The sequence below is a fragment of the Eucyclogobius newberryi genome, unplaced genomic scaffold, assembly GCF_026437365.1.
Source record: "Eucyclogobius newberryi isolate DKJ021-1_F unplaced genomic scaffold, fEucNew1.0.hap1 SCAF_10, whole genome shotgun sequence".
NCBI classification, from domain to species: Eukaryota; Metazoa; Chordata; class Actinopteri; order Gobiiformes; family Gobiidae; genus Eucyclogobius; species Eucyclogobius newberryi.
The window spans coordinates 750,969-765,000 of NW_027315724.1; the positions used below are offsets into that span (position 1 = coordinate 750,969).

The 14,032-nt window shown below is 51.1% G+C and overlaps 2 protein-coding genes across 2 annotated transcripts in view; one reads left to right on the top strand and one right to left on the bottom strand.

Annotated features, from left to right (window-relative positions):
* Positions 1 to 10,404, top strand: part of klc3 (kinesin light chain 3) — a 50,482-nt gene extending 40,078 nt beyond the window's left edge. Inside the window, exons 9-14 of the mRNA XM_072459837.1 lie at positions 3,618 to 3,719; positions 3,809 to 3,982; positions 8,295 to 8,394; positions 8,660 to 8,819; positions 9,261 to 9,318; positions 9,518 to 10,404. Coding sequence (XP_072315938.1) covers positions 3,618 to 3,719; positions 3,809 to 3,982; positions 8,295 to 8,394; positions 8,660 to 8,819; positions 9,261 to 9,318; positions 9,518 to 9,592 — 669 coding nt within the window. The 3' untranslated portion in view covers positions 9,593 to 10,404. The remainder of the gene's footprint in view (positions 1 to 3,617; positions 3,720 to 3,808; positions 3,983 to 8,294; positions 8,395 to 8,659; positions 8,820 to 9,260; positions 9,319 to 9,517) is intronic.
* Positions 10,405 to 10,432: 28 nt separating this feature from the next.
* ercc2 (excision repair cross-complementation group 2) overlaps positions 10,433 to 14,032 on the bottom strand; it is a 39,091-nt gene continuing 35,491 nt past the window's right edge. The window contains 7 exon segments of the mRNA XM_072459836.1: positions 10,433 to 10,949; positions 11,823 to 11,966; positions 12,066 to 12,209; positions 12,829 to 12,899; positions 12,957 to 13,029; positions 13,736 to 13,828; positions 13,897 to 14,018. Coding sequence (XP_072315937.1) covers positions 10,857 to 10,949; positions 11,823 to 11,966; positions 12,066 to 12,209; positions 12,829 to 12,899; positions 12,957 to 13,029; positions 13,736 to 13,828; positions 13,897 to 14,018 — 740 coding nt within the window. The 3' untranslated portion in view covers positions 10,433 to 10,856.

Below are 14,032 nucleotides of genomic sequence, written 5' to 3' on the forward strand. Positions count from 1 at the left end.
ACTTTCTCATAAACTATTGGCAATTGCTTCTTGGGGCAAATTATTCAATGTAAATCAATGACATATTCGTTTTGTTGAGAAAATAAGCTTTAAAATGATGTATAACTTGCTGGTATTGACCACGGATATAAAAGAGATGATGTAAGAGAATATTTGAGATATAGAAAATCCTCGCCGGCGGACAGGTGGGTGGTAACAGGTTAAATAGCAAACGGAATCCCTTAAATATTTAGGTGTGGTCCTCCATAAAGAACTGAACATCATCTTAGATCAAAACTATACTCCTCTTTTCTCCACTATAAAGAAAGACTTTATATCCCAGACTTAAGTCAAAGGATTGAAACTATGAAAACTGAATGTTTTGCCCAGATTTCTCTCTCACTATTTCCATCCCCCACCGGCTGTTGATGAGTGGAATAAAACAATCTCCAGATTTATATGGCAAGGAAATGACTTTATTTCAGCTCAAATCAGAGCGTTACAGGTGTGATCCAGAATGTGAAGCTCAATGGTCTTATACTGAGAGTCATGTGGTGCCTGAGGTTCCTGTACAGGTCTTATACCGAGAGTCATGTGGTGCCTGAGGTTCCTGTACAGGTTTTATACTGAGAGTCATGTGGTGCCTGAGGTTCCTGTACAGGTCTTATACTGAGAGTAATGTGGTGCCTGAGGTTCCTGTACAGGTCTTATACTGAGAGTCATGTGGTGCCGGGGGTTCCTGTACAGGTCTTATACTGAGAATCATGTGGTGCCGGGGGTTCCTGTACAGGTCTTATACTGAGAGTCATGTGGTGCCTGAGTAATGTGGTACTGAGATGCTTTCAGTCATATGCACAGACTTTGATGGTTTGGTCATTACAGGTGATTTTAATGTGCATGTTGATCATATTTGTGACAGAAACGCTAAAGAGCTTGATGCTGTCCTTGAAACCTTCAGTCTTACTCAGCATGTGAGAGGCCCCACCCACAGCAAAGGACACACTCTAGATCTCATAATTACAAAGGGGGTAAATATTTCAAATGTTAATGTGATCGATGTTGCTCTGTCTGATCATTTCTGTGTCTTCTTTGACCTGTCTGTTTCTCCCAAACCTCCGGTTGGTCCTGCAGTTGTTCAGAGGAGACACATAAGTGATGGCACAGGTGCACTGTTTATGGAAATGATAAACTTTGAAAATGTCTCATGTTCTAATGTAAATGATTTGTTGAACTCTGTTACATCTAGTGTTTTGAATGTTCTGGACACCATCGCCCCTATAAAGGCTAAAATGGTTAAAAATAAGCAGAAGGCGTCGTGGAGAAATGATGATTGGGTCAGGGCACAGAAAAGGGAGTGCCGCAGGGCCGAACGGAAATGGCGCAAGTCAAAGCTCCAGGTTCAAAAAGAGATTTACAAAGAAAAGCTGAACATGTACAACCTAATCTTATGTAGAACTAGGGAAAGATATTTTTCTGAAATAATTGGAAGCTGCAGTAACAACTCGCGTGTCCTGTTTGCCACAGTAAACAGATTAACAAACCCTCCAGCTCAGCTGCCGTTAGAACTCATTTCCACATCCAAGTGTAATGAGTTTGCATTATTCTTTAATGACAAAGTTCAGGGCATTAAAAATGCTATAAATCCCACAATGCAAAAAATTACCCTAAAACCACCAAGACACTTAGAGCTGACTCACTTTGCACCTGTAACTGACAAAACTGTCCATGAGATCATCACCAGTCTGAGTTCATCTACAGCTGCCTCGATGTGTTACCCACCAAATTTCTAAAGTCTGTGCTGAACAGTTTGTTGCATCACTCACTCACATAATTAACATGTCGCTTTAATCTGGAACATTCCCAATGTCTTTGAAAACTGCGGTCATAAAGCCTCTCCTAAAGAAGAGCAGTCTTGATGCCGCAGTACTGAGTCATTACCGGCCCATCTCTAATCTGCCATTTTGGGGCAAAGTCCTTGAAAAGGTTGTTTACCAACAGCTCACAGATTTCCTCTTAATAAACAACTCATTTGATGTTTTTCAGTCAGGTTTTAGACCTCATCACAGCACTGAGACTGCTCTTGTCAAGGTGACAAATGACATCCGCCTGTACACAATGACACGGGCAAAGCCTCAGTCTTAATTCTGTTAGATCTGAGTGCTGCTTTTGACACTGTCGATCATGGGATCCTCTTACAGAGACTAGAGGACTGGGTGGGCATCACTGGCACTGCCCTAAACTGGTTAAGGTCCTATCTGGAAGACAGGAAGTACTTTGTTGAAATTGGTAGCTGTGTCTCAGACCACATGACCCTGACCTGTGGAGTGCCCCAAGGGTCAGTCCTGGGTCCCCTTCTGTTCAACCTCTACATGCTGCCGTTAGGTCAGTTGATACGCAGTGAAAATGTGTCCTATCACAATTATGCAGACGACACTCAGATCTATGTTTCACTATCGGCAGGTGACTATGGACCAGTAGATTCACTCTGTCACTGCATCCAACAGATCAGTTTGTGGATGCAAAACAACTTTCTCCAGCTGAACTCAGACAAGACTGAAATAATCGTTTTTGGCCACAGAAACAAAGAGAAAGTGTTAGCGTCACCTCCAGAGTCTCGCTCTAAAACCTACAAACCAAATTAGAAATCTGGGGGTAATAATGGACTCAGACTTGAACTTTAATAGCCACGTCAAATCAATAACATCAGCAGCTTTTTACCATCTAAAAAACATTGCCAAAATCAAAAATATAGTGTCAAAACCAGATTTAGAGAGACTTATCCACGCGTTTGTCTCCAGTAGATTAGACTACTGTAACGGCCTGCTCACTGGTCTCTCCAAACGAGCTGTAAAACAGCTGCAGTACATCCAGAACGCTGCTGCTCGGGTCCTGACTAGAACCAGGAAGTACATCACATTAGTCCTGACTAGAACCAGGAAGTATGATCACATTAGTCCTGTTCTCAGGTCTCTGCACTGCCCCCTGTGGCTCAGAGAATAGACTTTAAAGCAGCTCTGCTTGTGTACAAGTCTCTCCATGGCCTAGCACCAAAGTACATCTTGGATACGTTAGTGCCATATGAACCATCTCGGACTCTGAGGACCTCAGGGACCGGCCTCCTGCTGGTGCCAGAGTCAGGACTAAACATGGACCGGCCTCCTGCTGGTGCCCAGAGTCAGGACTAAACATGGACCGGCCTCCTGCTGGTGCCCAGAGTCAGGACAAAACATGGACCGGCCTCCTGCTGGTGCCAGAGTCAGGACTAAACATGGGGAATCTGCGTTTCAGTTTTATGCAGCTAAAATCTGGAACAGTCTTCCTGAAGATGTGAGACAGGTTCTACTCTGACAATGTTCAAATCTAAGCTAAAAACAGTTTTGTTTAGCTGTGTTTATGACTGAGAGGATTTTTCTTTGCACTCTTCTCTTTTGTTTGTAATTTTATTAGTTTAGACAATCAGTTGGATTGATAATTTTAATTCAGTTAATTTTATTGTATTTCTGTAATTTCTTTGTGATTTGAATGCATTTTTCCTGCTGTGAAGCACTTTGAATTGCCTCGTGTATGAAATGTGCTCTACAAATAAACTTGCCTTGCCTGTACAGGTCTTATACTGAGCGTCATGTGGTGTGTCGTAGGTGGCAGCGACGCTCAACAACTTGGCTGTGCTGTACGGGAAACGGGGCAAATACAAAGAAGCGGAACCTCTGTGTAAGAGAGCTCTGGAGATCCGGGAGAAGGTGAAGGCCCTGGCCCCTGAACCCTGCCCTCTGCCCGCAAGGCCCGCGAGGACTCTGGGACTAAGTGTCTTCTGGGCTCTGGTCCTCAGGTGCTGGGGGAAAACCATCCAGACGTGGCCAAGCAGCTCAACAACCTGGCCCTGCTCTGTCAGAACCAGGGCCAGTACAAGGAGGTGGAGCTGTACTACGACCGCGCCCTCCTCATCTACCAGAGCCAACGGGGGCCCGATGACAGCAACGTGGCCAAGACCAAGAACAACCTGGTCTGTGTGTGTGTGTGTGTGAGTGTGTGTGTGAGAGTGTGAGTGTGAGTGTGTGTGTGTGTGAGTGTGAGTGTGTGTGAGTGTGTGAGTGTGTGTGTGTGTGTGAGTGTGTGTGTGTTATTATCATCAGTATTATTTCCACCACTGGATAAAATACATTAATTAATATTCCGCCCTGTCCCTCTCAGCCAATCAACAACAACACACAGAGGGAAGGTGGTCCACACAGAGGGAAGGTGGTCCACACAGAGGGAAGGTGGTCCACACAGAGGGAAGGTGGTCCACACAGAGGGAAGGTGGTCCACACAGAGGGAAGGTGGTCCACACAGAGGGAAGGTGGTCCACACAGAGGGAAGGTGGTCCACACAGAGGGACAATAGGAGACATATAACAGACAGAGAGGAAACAAGGAATGAGGCTACGGCCAAATACTACAACGAGTGAGACAAGTCCTGAAGCAGCTCAATGACAAGAACAAGTCCTGGACAATAAACAGCCACGCCCTGCCAGTGATCAGACCCTGCCACGCCCTGCCAGTGATCAGACCCTGCCACGCCCTGCCAGTGATCAGACCCTGCCACGCCCTGCCAGTGATCAGACCCTGCCACGCCCTGCCAGTGATCAGACCCTGCCACGCCCTGCCAGTGATCAGACCCTGCCACGCCCTGCCAGTGATCAGACCCTGCCACGCCCTGCCAGTGATCAGACCCTGCCACGCCCTGCCAGTGATCAGACCCTGCCACGCCCTGCCAGTGATCAGACCCTGCCACGCCCTGCCAGTGATCAGACCCTGCCACGCCCTGCCAGTGATCAGACCCTGCCACGCCCTGCCAGTGATCAGACCCTGCCACGCCCTGCCAGTGATCAGACCCTGCCACGCCCTGCCAGTGATCAGACCCTGCCACGCCCTGCCAGTGATCAGACCCTGCCACGCCCTGCCAGTGATCAGACCCTGCCACGCCCTGCCAGTGATCAGACCCTGCCACGCCCTGCCAGTGATCAGACCCTGCCACGCCCTGCCAGTGATCAGACCCTGCCACGCCCTGCCAGTGATCAGACCCTGCCACGCCCTGCCAGTGATCAGACCCTGCCACGCCCTGCCAGTGATCAGACCCTGCCACGCCCTGCCAGTGATCAGACCCTGCCACGCCCTGCCAGTGATCAGACCCTGCCACGCCCTGCCAGTGATCAGACCCTGCCACGCCCTGCCAGTGATCAGACCCTGCCACGCCCTGCCAGTGATCAGACCCTGCCACGCCCTGCCAGTGATCAGACCCTGCCACGCCCTGCCAGTGATCAGACCCTGCCACGCCCTGCCAGTGATCAGACCCTGCCACGCCCTGCCAGTGATCAGACCCTGCCACGCCCTGCCAGTGATCAGACCCTGCCACGCCCTGCCAGTGATCAGACCCTGCCACGCCCTGCCAGTGATCAGACCCTGCCACGCCCTGCCAGTGATCAGACCCTGCCACGCCCTGCCAGTGATCAGACCCTGCCACGCCCTGCCAGTGATCAGACCCTGCCACGCCCTGCCAGTGATCAGACCCTGCCACGCCCTGCCAGTGATCAGACCCTGCCACGCCCTGCCAGTGATCAGACCCTGCCACGCCCTGCCAGTGATCAGACCCTGCCACGCCCTGCCAGTGATCAGACCCTGCCACGCCCTGCCAGTGATCAGACCCTGCCACGCCCTGCCAGTGATCAGACCCTGCCACGCCCTGCCAGTGATCAGACCCTGCCACGCCCTGCCAGTGATCAGACCCTGCCACGCCCTGCCAGTGATCAGACCCTGCCACGCCCTGCCAGTGATCAGACCTTGACCCTGCCATGCCCTGCCAGTGATCAGACCCTGACCCTGCCACGCCCTGCCAGTGATCAGACCCTGCCACGCCCTGCCAGAGATCAGACCCTGACCCTGCCATGCCCTGCCAGTGATCAGACCCTGACCCTGCCACGCCCTGCCAGTGATCAGACCCTGCAGGAGGAGATACAGTGTGTACAGATACCCTGAGACTGTACACTAGCACCCTGAGACTGTACACTAGCACCCTGAGACTGTACACTAGCACCCTGAGACTGTACACTAGCACCCTGAGACTGTACACTAGCACCCTGAGACTGTACACTAGCACCCTGAGACTGGACACTAGCACCCTGAGACTGGACACTAGCACCCTGAAACTGTACACTAGCACCCTGAGACTGGACACTAGCACCCTGAGACTGGACACTAGCACCCTGAGACTGAACACTAGCACCCTGAGACTGTACACTAGCACCCTGAGACTGAACACTAGCACCCTGAGACTGTACACTAGCACCCTGAGACTGTACACTAGCACCCTGAGACTGGACACTAGCACCCTGAGACTGGACACTAGCACCCTGAGACTGAACACTAGCACCCTGAGACTGTACACTAGCACCCTGAGACTGTACACTAGCACCCTGAGACTGGACACTAGCACCCTGAGACTGTACACTAGCACCCTGAGACTGAACACTAGCACCCTGAGACTGTACACTAGCACCCTGAGACTGTACACTAGCACCCTGAGACTGAACACTAGCACCCTGAGACTGTACACTAGCACCCTGAGACTGAACACTAGCACCCTGAGACTGTACACTAGCACCCTGAGACTGGACACTAGCACCCTGTACACTAGCCGTAAGGAAGGAGGCCGAGGACTAGTGATTGTCCAGGACGAAACGTCCAAGATCCATAAGTAAAGGCTCCTACAGAGGACGTGCTCAGTGAATGTCTCAGACACTGGGGAACAGAGGATGATGAGGTGCTGGAGGGACCATCATGAGAGGACACGCCCCTACATAGGATGTACCACCGGATATAGATATAATTTGCATTCCTTTACAAAACTTCCTAGTCCGTGTGTGTCGGGTCCGTGTGTGTCGGGTGTGTGTCGGGTCCGTGTGTGTCGGGTGTGTGTCGGGTGTGTGTGTGTCGGGTCCGTGTGTGTCGGGTCCGTGTGTGTCGGGTCCGTGTGTGTCGGGTGTGTGTCGGGTGTGTGTGTGTCGGGTCCGTGTGTGTCGGGTCCGTGTGTGTCGGGTGTGTGTCGGGTCCGTATGTGTCGGGTGTGTGTCGGGTCCGTGTGTGTCGGGTCTGTGTGTGTCGGGTCCATGTGTGTCGGGTCCGTGTGTGTCGGGTGTGTGTCGGGTCCGTGTGTGTCGGGTGTGTGTCGGGTCCGTGTGTGTCGGGTGTGTGTCGGGTGTGTGTCGGGTCCGTGTGTGTCGGGTCCGTGTGTGTCGGGTGTGTGTCGGGTCCGTGTGTGTCGGGTCCGTGTGTGTCGGGTGTGTGTCGGGTGTGTGTCGGGTCCGTGTGTGTCGGGTCTGTGTGTGTCGGGTCCATGTGTGTCGGGTGTGTGTCAGGTCCATGTGTGCCGGGTGTGTGTCGGGTCCGTGTGTGTCGGGTGTGTGTCGGGTCCGTGTGTGTCGGGTCCGTGTGTGTCGGGTGTGTGTCGGGTCCGTGTGTGTCGGGTCCGTGTGTGTCGGGTGTGTGTCGGGTGTGTGTCGGGTCCGTGTGTGTCGGGTCTGTGTGTGTCGGGTCCATGTGTGTCGGGTGTGTGTCAGGTCCATGTGTGCCGGGTGTGTGTCGGGTCCGTGTGTGTCGGGTGTGTGTCGGGTCCGTATGTGTCGGGTCCGTGTGTGTCGGGTCCGTGTGTGTCGGGTGTGTGTCGGGTGTGTGTCGGGTCCGTGTGTGTCGGGTCCGTGTGTGTCGGGTGTGTGTCGGGTCCGTGTGTGTCGGGTCCGTGTGTGTCGGGTGTGTGTCGGGTGTGTGTCGGGTCCGTGTGTGTCGGGTCTGTGTGTGTCGGGTCCATGTGTGTCGGGTGTGTGTCAGGTCCATGTGTGCCGGGTGTGTGTCGGGTCCGTGTGTGTCGGGTGTGTGTCGGGTCCGTATGTGTCGGGTCCGTGTGTGTCGGGTCCGTGTGTGTCGGGTCCGTGTGTGTCGGGTCCATGTGTGTCGGGTGTGTGTCAGGTCCGTGTGTGTCGGGTCCGTGTGTGTCAGGTCCGTGTGTGTCGGGTCCGTGTGTGTCGGGTCTGTGTGTGTCGGGTCCGTGTGTGTCGGGTCTGTGTGTGTCGGGTCCGTGTGTGTCGGGTGTGTGTCGGGTCCGTGTGTATCGGGTCTGTGTGTGTCGGGTGTGTGTCAGGTCCGTGTGTGTCGGGTCTGTGTGTGTCGGGTGTGTGTCAGGTCCGTGTGTGCCGGGTGTGTGTCGGGTCTGTGTGTGTCGGGTGTGTGTGTGTTGGGTGTTTGTCGGGTGTGTGTGTTGATGAGATGCTTCTGTTTTGTCAGGCTTCGTGTTTCCTGAAACAGGGCAAATACCGTCAGGCCGAGGCGCTCTACAAAGAGATCCTGAGCCACGCCCACTCCAAGGAGGGGCCTGCAGTGGAAGGTCTGCTCACCCCCCACATACACACATAAATATATATATATATATACACACATAGGTGTAATAAAAGGTAATTTGCTTGCGGCTATATTTTTTTTATAGCTTATTGTTATTCTTATCCATATTAGACTTAAATTGTTCCTCTCTTGACTTTGGGCAAGAGCGAGGACAAGTCTTTCAAAATAAAAAAGCAAGTATAATATGTGAGTGGAAACACAGCAGAGGACATTATCTTAGTGAAGAACTGTGATGTGTGATGTGTCCCCAGGTGAGGGCGCCCCCTGCTGGTCCAGGCCTGCAGAGGAACCATGTGGACCTGAGGGACTGAGGCGCAGCGGCTCCTTCACCAAACTGCAGGAGTCTCTGCGGCGCAGCAGTGAAAAACTGGTCCGCAAACTGAGAGGAGCCGAAGAGCCACACCCTGCTGGGTAATCACACGTGTTCATTAGAGCTGCGCAGGATGTAGTGGAGGAAAGAGTCCTACCGCCTCATTCACCCAGCCTATGGAGACTGGAGGCCTCCAGCCTATGGAGACTGGAGGCCTCCAGCCTATGGAGACTGGAGGCCTCCAGCCTATGGAGACTGGAGGCCTCCTTCTCACTGGTTCCCTTTGGAGCAGATCGGTCCCATCCAAAAGTGTCTCCACGGCGAAAAGTGAACCTCCAGGGCTTGTGACTCAGTAGCTACTGGAGCAACAAAGATAAGAACAAAACAGCTTAGCGCACGTTAGCATCAGCTTTATTGACGCACACACTTGTGTCAAGTCTGTCCCAGGGCAGCTATGGCTACAGTCACACAGCCCAGACAAGACTAGTGTCTGCATGTGGTCTGTTTGGGGACTGAATGAATAATGTAACGTGTCTCCACAGGATGAAGAGGGCCAGGTCCCTGAATGTGCTCAGTGTAGGGGCCGGGGCCCAGGCGCAGGTAACACACTCACAATCCTGTAATGGCTTAGGCCTGTCATTTCTCAGTGATTCAAAGCTAATCTTGGAGCAGAATGTTGCTTTATAGCAGAGCTCACTACAGTTTGTCTTTAAGCACAAACAATTTCAAAGATTTAATTAATGGCCCATTTTCCTGCAGACGATGTTAAACATGCAAATAATCACTTGTTTTTTCCAAGAGCTGTAGCGTACCAGAAAGGACGACCTCCAGCACTCATGGCCCCAGGCGCGGCTCCTACGGTGGGACCAGCTGACCCGGGCGCGGCTCCTACGACGGTGGGACGAGCCGACCCGGGCGCTTCATGAGAACTCGACTTTACCACACACTTGACACATTCTGGTGGTCTGGAGGGGCTCCTGCTGCTGGATCGGGGCCCGCCATGTTCATGTTTTATTATGAAACGCTTCCACTCTTTATTCGTCTTCTGTTCATGGGGTTCAGCTTCCTGTTCCAGGCAAAAGATGCAAAATGTTGCTTTAAGTGAATTGCTCTTGCAACAGAAACCCATGGACCGGTTAGAGGACGGTCCTCTTGTACGTGAGCAGGGGCCCCTTATGGCCCCGTGTATCTTGTACGTGAGCAGGGGCCCCTTATGGCCCCGTGTATCTTGTACGTGAGCAGGGGCCCCTTATGGCCCCGTGTATCTTGTACGTGAGCAGGGGCCCCTTATGGCCTCGTGTATCAGACAGAGCAGCTCCTGAGGGCCGTCACTCTCCAAACCTGTTTCACAGCTTATTTAAGTTATTATTGCACTCGACTGTTTCTGATGATGACAAATATTTATGATTGTATTTATTCATAGGTAATACTCTTACTTTTACTTCACTGAGTAGTCAGTACTCAGTATTCGTGTAGCACATACATTTGACTCCTTGAGTCATTTTTGTTAGGGTTAGTTTTTAAAATACACCTTCAGATATTTAGTATGAAAAATGTTGTTGGTCCTAATGATGGTTTTAATATCTCTGATCAGAAAACACACAAATACAAATATGAGTCTTTTATTGCTGTAAAGCCACATTCGATGAAACAGGAGGTATTTAAATAATCCCTCATGACAAAAGGTTTCATCTGGACACTTTTTGAAATCAAGACATTTCAACTGCCAACCGGAAGTCATTTTCAATCTGAAGGGACTGATCTGAAAAGTAAGAGTAGTCCTGCCCTGAGGGAGGAGTTAGTCTGAATGTGCAGCGCAATATGTGTTTAGAAAAGTCATTTTGGAATAAAAAATAAACTGAACAAAAGTCTTTATTTTCTGATACAGTGTGTAAGTTCTGGTGGTGGTGGGGTCAGTTCTGGTGGTGGTGGTGGTGGGGTCAGTTCTGGTGGTGGTGGTGGTGGTGGGGTCAGTTCTAGTGGTGGTGGTGGTGGTGGTGGGGTCAGTTCTGGTGGTGGTGGTGGTGGTGGTGGGGTCAGTTCTAGTGGTGGTGGTGGTGGTGGTGGGGTCAGTTCTAGTGGTGGTGGTGGTGGTGGTGGGGTCAGTTCTGGTGGTGGTGGTGGTGGTGGTGGTGGGGTCAGTTCTGGTGGGCCATCTGAGCGATCTTCTGCAGCATCTCCTCGGACTGCAGCTGTTCCAGGGTGAGCAGAGACAGTCCCAGCTGGTCCTCCTGAACACACACCACATCCTCACAACACCACTCTGTACAGGAGGGTTAGGGCGTGGCCTGTGAACACGCCAGAGCAGTGCCACGCCAGAGCAGTGCCACGCCCAGAGCAGTGCCACGCCCTCCAAGTTTCTACTTTTTAACCTGTTTCCATCCACCTATTTTCCCCCTGTGCACACTGGTTGGACCCACATGTCGCTGCTTATTAAAAGAGGATCTTACGTTCCACATGTGAGTGTGATGCATCATGGGAAAGCTTAGACCTTCTAGTTTCTGCAGATGTGCAGGTGTCACACTGTCAGGGCTTCAGAACTTACACTACAGAAGCACAAACATAAACAAAACATCCTTTTTTAGTCTCGCCTGAATATTGTCCATTTGTAATGGTCCTGAGCAGGACATACTTCATTGTGTGCTTATGCTGTTCACTGCACATGATGTTGTCCATTTCCATCTGCACCGGACACGCCCTCAAAGCTTTCAAGAGCAAGGACTTGTGTCTGATCCTAAAATCTAACACCCGGACAGATGGAAATGAGCCTCTTTAAAACTGTCTGCAGTAGGCTAGCATAGCCACTAGCATTAGCATTAGCTGCTAACGACCTGAAACAAACAGCAATAATGTTTTTTTCAGATATAGTAACTCTATATATATAACTCTAAAAACAATCATCATTCACATTTTGTTCATTGTAATATCAATGTAAAGTGGCTTCATAATACAAACACTGACTTCCTGTTCAAAAGCTGCAGAACTGATAAGCCCCGCCTCTGCACCTGTCTGAACGGCTGGGTAAAGAGGGTCTGCACCTGTCTGAACGGCTGGGTAAAGAGGGTCTGCACCTGTCTGAACGGCTGGGTAAAGAGGGTCTGCACCTGTCTGAACGGCTGGGCCATCTGCCGGAGGAAGTGTTTGGCCAGCTGCACGCTCTCGTCCACGGTCAGGTTGAGGCTGCCGTCGCTGATGTGCTCCTGGATCCATCGTGGGAGTTTGCCCCTCTTGTCGGCCCGAGCGTAACGCTGCAGAAGCACCCAACATTTACACGCCACATTTACACATTTAACCCCCACATTTACACATTTACACCATGTGATTGGACTAGAATACACGGCGGTCACCTTGTCAGCAAAGATCATGAGGCCGTAGTCCGTCTTGCCTCGGATGGCGCGGCCCACGCACTGCGCCGCGTGCCTCATGGCATCAAACGTCAGGAAGTCATTCTCTCGGATCTGGAAGTGGTCACGGAGGTACTCCAGGCGAGCCTGAGGACGCCCAGGGTCCTTTACTACACACACAGAGACACACAGAGACACACAGAGACACACAGAGACACACAGAGACACACAGAGACACACAGAGACACACACACACACACACAGACACACACACAGAGACACACACACACACAGATACACACAGAGACACACACACACACAGATACACACACACACACAGATACACACAGAGACACACACACATACACAGAAACACACAGAGACACACACACACACACACACAGAGACACACACACACACAGATACACACAGAGACACACACACACACACACACAGAGACACACACACACACAGATACACACAGAGACACACACACACACACACACACAGAGAGACACACACACACACACACACACACACACACAGAGACACACAGTGACACACACACACACACACACAGATACACACAGAGACACACACACATACACAGAAACACACAGACACACACACACACACACAGAGACACACACACACACAGATACACACAGAGACACACAGACACACACACACACACACACACACACACAGAGACACACAGTGACACACACACACACACACACACACACACACACACACACACACTGACCTTCAGGATGCGGCTCTGAGTGTAGACGTACGGCACACCAAACATGATGACCGCCCGGCCAAAGTGGTGCACTGGACACAACAGTGTGTTAAAGACCAAAACACCACTTTTAAATGTGTGGTACTCACCAAAGTCGATGCCCTCAGAGACCTTCCCCCGAGCCACTGACAGCAGGATGGCTCCTCTGCCGTTCTCACACGCCTGAAACACACTCTGGCTCAGCTCAAACACACTTGTGTCTGCAGTATCTCAGTATCTCAGTATCTCAGTGTCTGCAGTATCTCAGTGTCTGCAGTATCTCAGTGTCTGCAGTATCTCAGTGTCTCAGTATCTCAGTGTCTCAGTATCTCAGTGTCTGCAGTATCTCAGTGTCTCAGTATCTCAGTGTCTGCAGTATCTCAGTGTCTGCAGTATCTGCAGTATCTCAGTGTCTGCAGTATCTCAGTGTCTCAGTATCTCAGTGTCTCAGTATCTCAGTGTCTGCAGTATCTCAGTGTCTGCAGTATCTGCAGTATCTCAGTGTCTGCAGTATCTCAGTGTCTCAGTATCTCAGTGTCTCAGTGTCTCAGTATCTCAGTGTCTGCAGTATCTCAGTGTCTCAGTATCTCAGTGTCTGCAGTATCTCAGTGTCTGCAGTATCTGCAGTATCTCAGTGTCTGCAGTATCTGCAGTATCTCAGTGTCTGCAGTATCTCAGTGTCTGCAGTATCTCAGTGTCTCAGTGTCTCAGTGTCTGCAGTATCTCAGTGTCTCAGTATCTCAGTGTCTCAGTATCTCAGTGTCTGCTGTATCTGCAGTATCTCAGTGTCTGCAGTATCTGCAGTATCTCAGTGTCTGCAGTATCTGCAGTATCTGCAGTATCTCAGTGTCTGCAGTATCTCAGTGTATGCAGTGTGACATGTGCTGACCTCTTGAAACTTCTCCAGGGCCATGCTGGTCTCTGCAGCGTCCTGCGTCTCGATGAAGATCAGTTTGTTCCTCTGAATGTTCTCCAGGATGCACTGGACATGAATAATACAATATTGAGGCGTGGCGGGGCGGGGCGTGGCATTCAAAGCCTGTTCCTCACCTGCTCGTACCACGAGGCCACGATGTTTTCCATGTACATGTAGCTGGTGAAGAAGGCCACGATGCCATCGGGAACTATGGCCGACATCTCCAGCAGCAGGTTGCCATAGTTACGAATGACCGCTGCAAAACACACT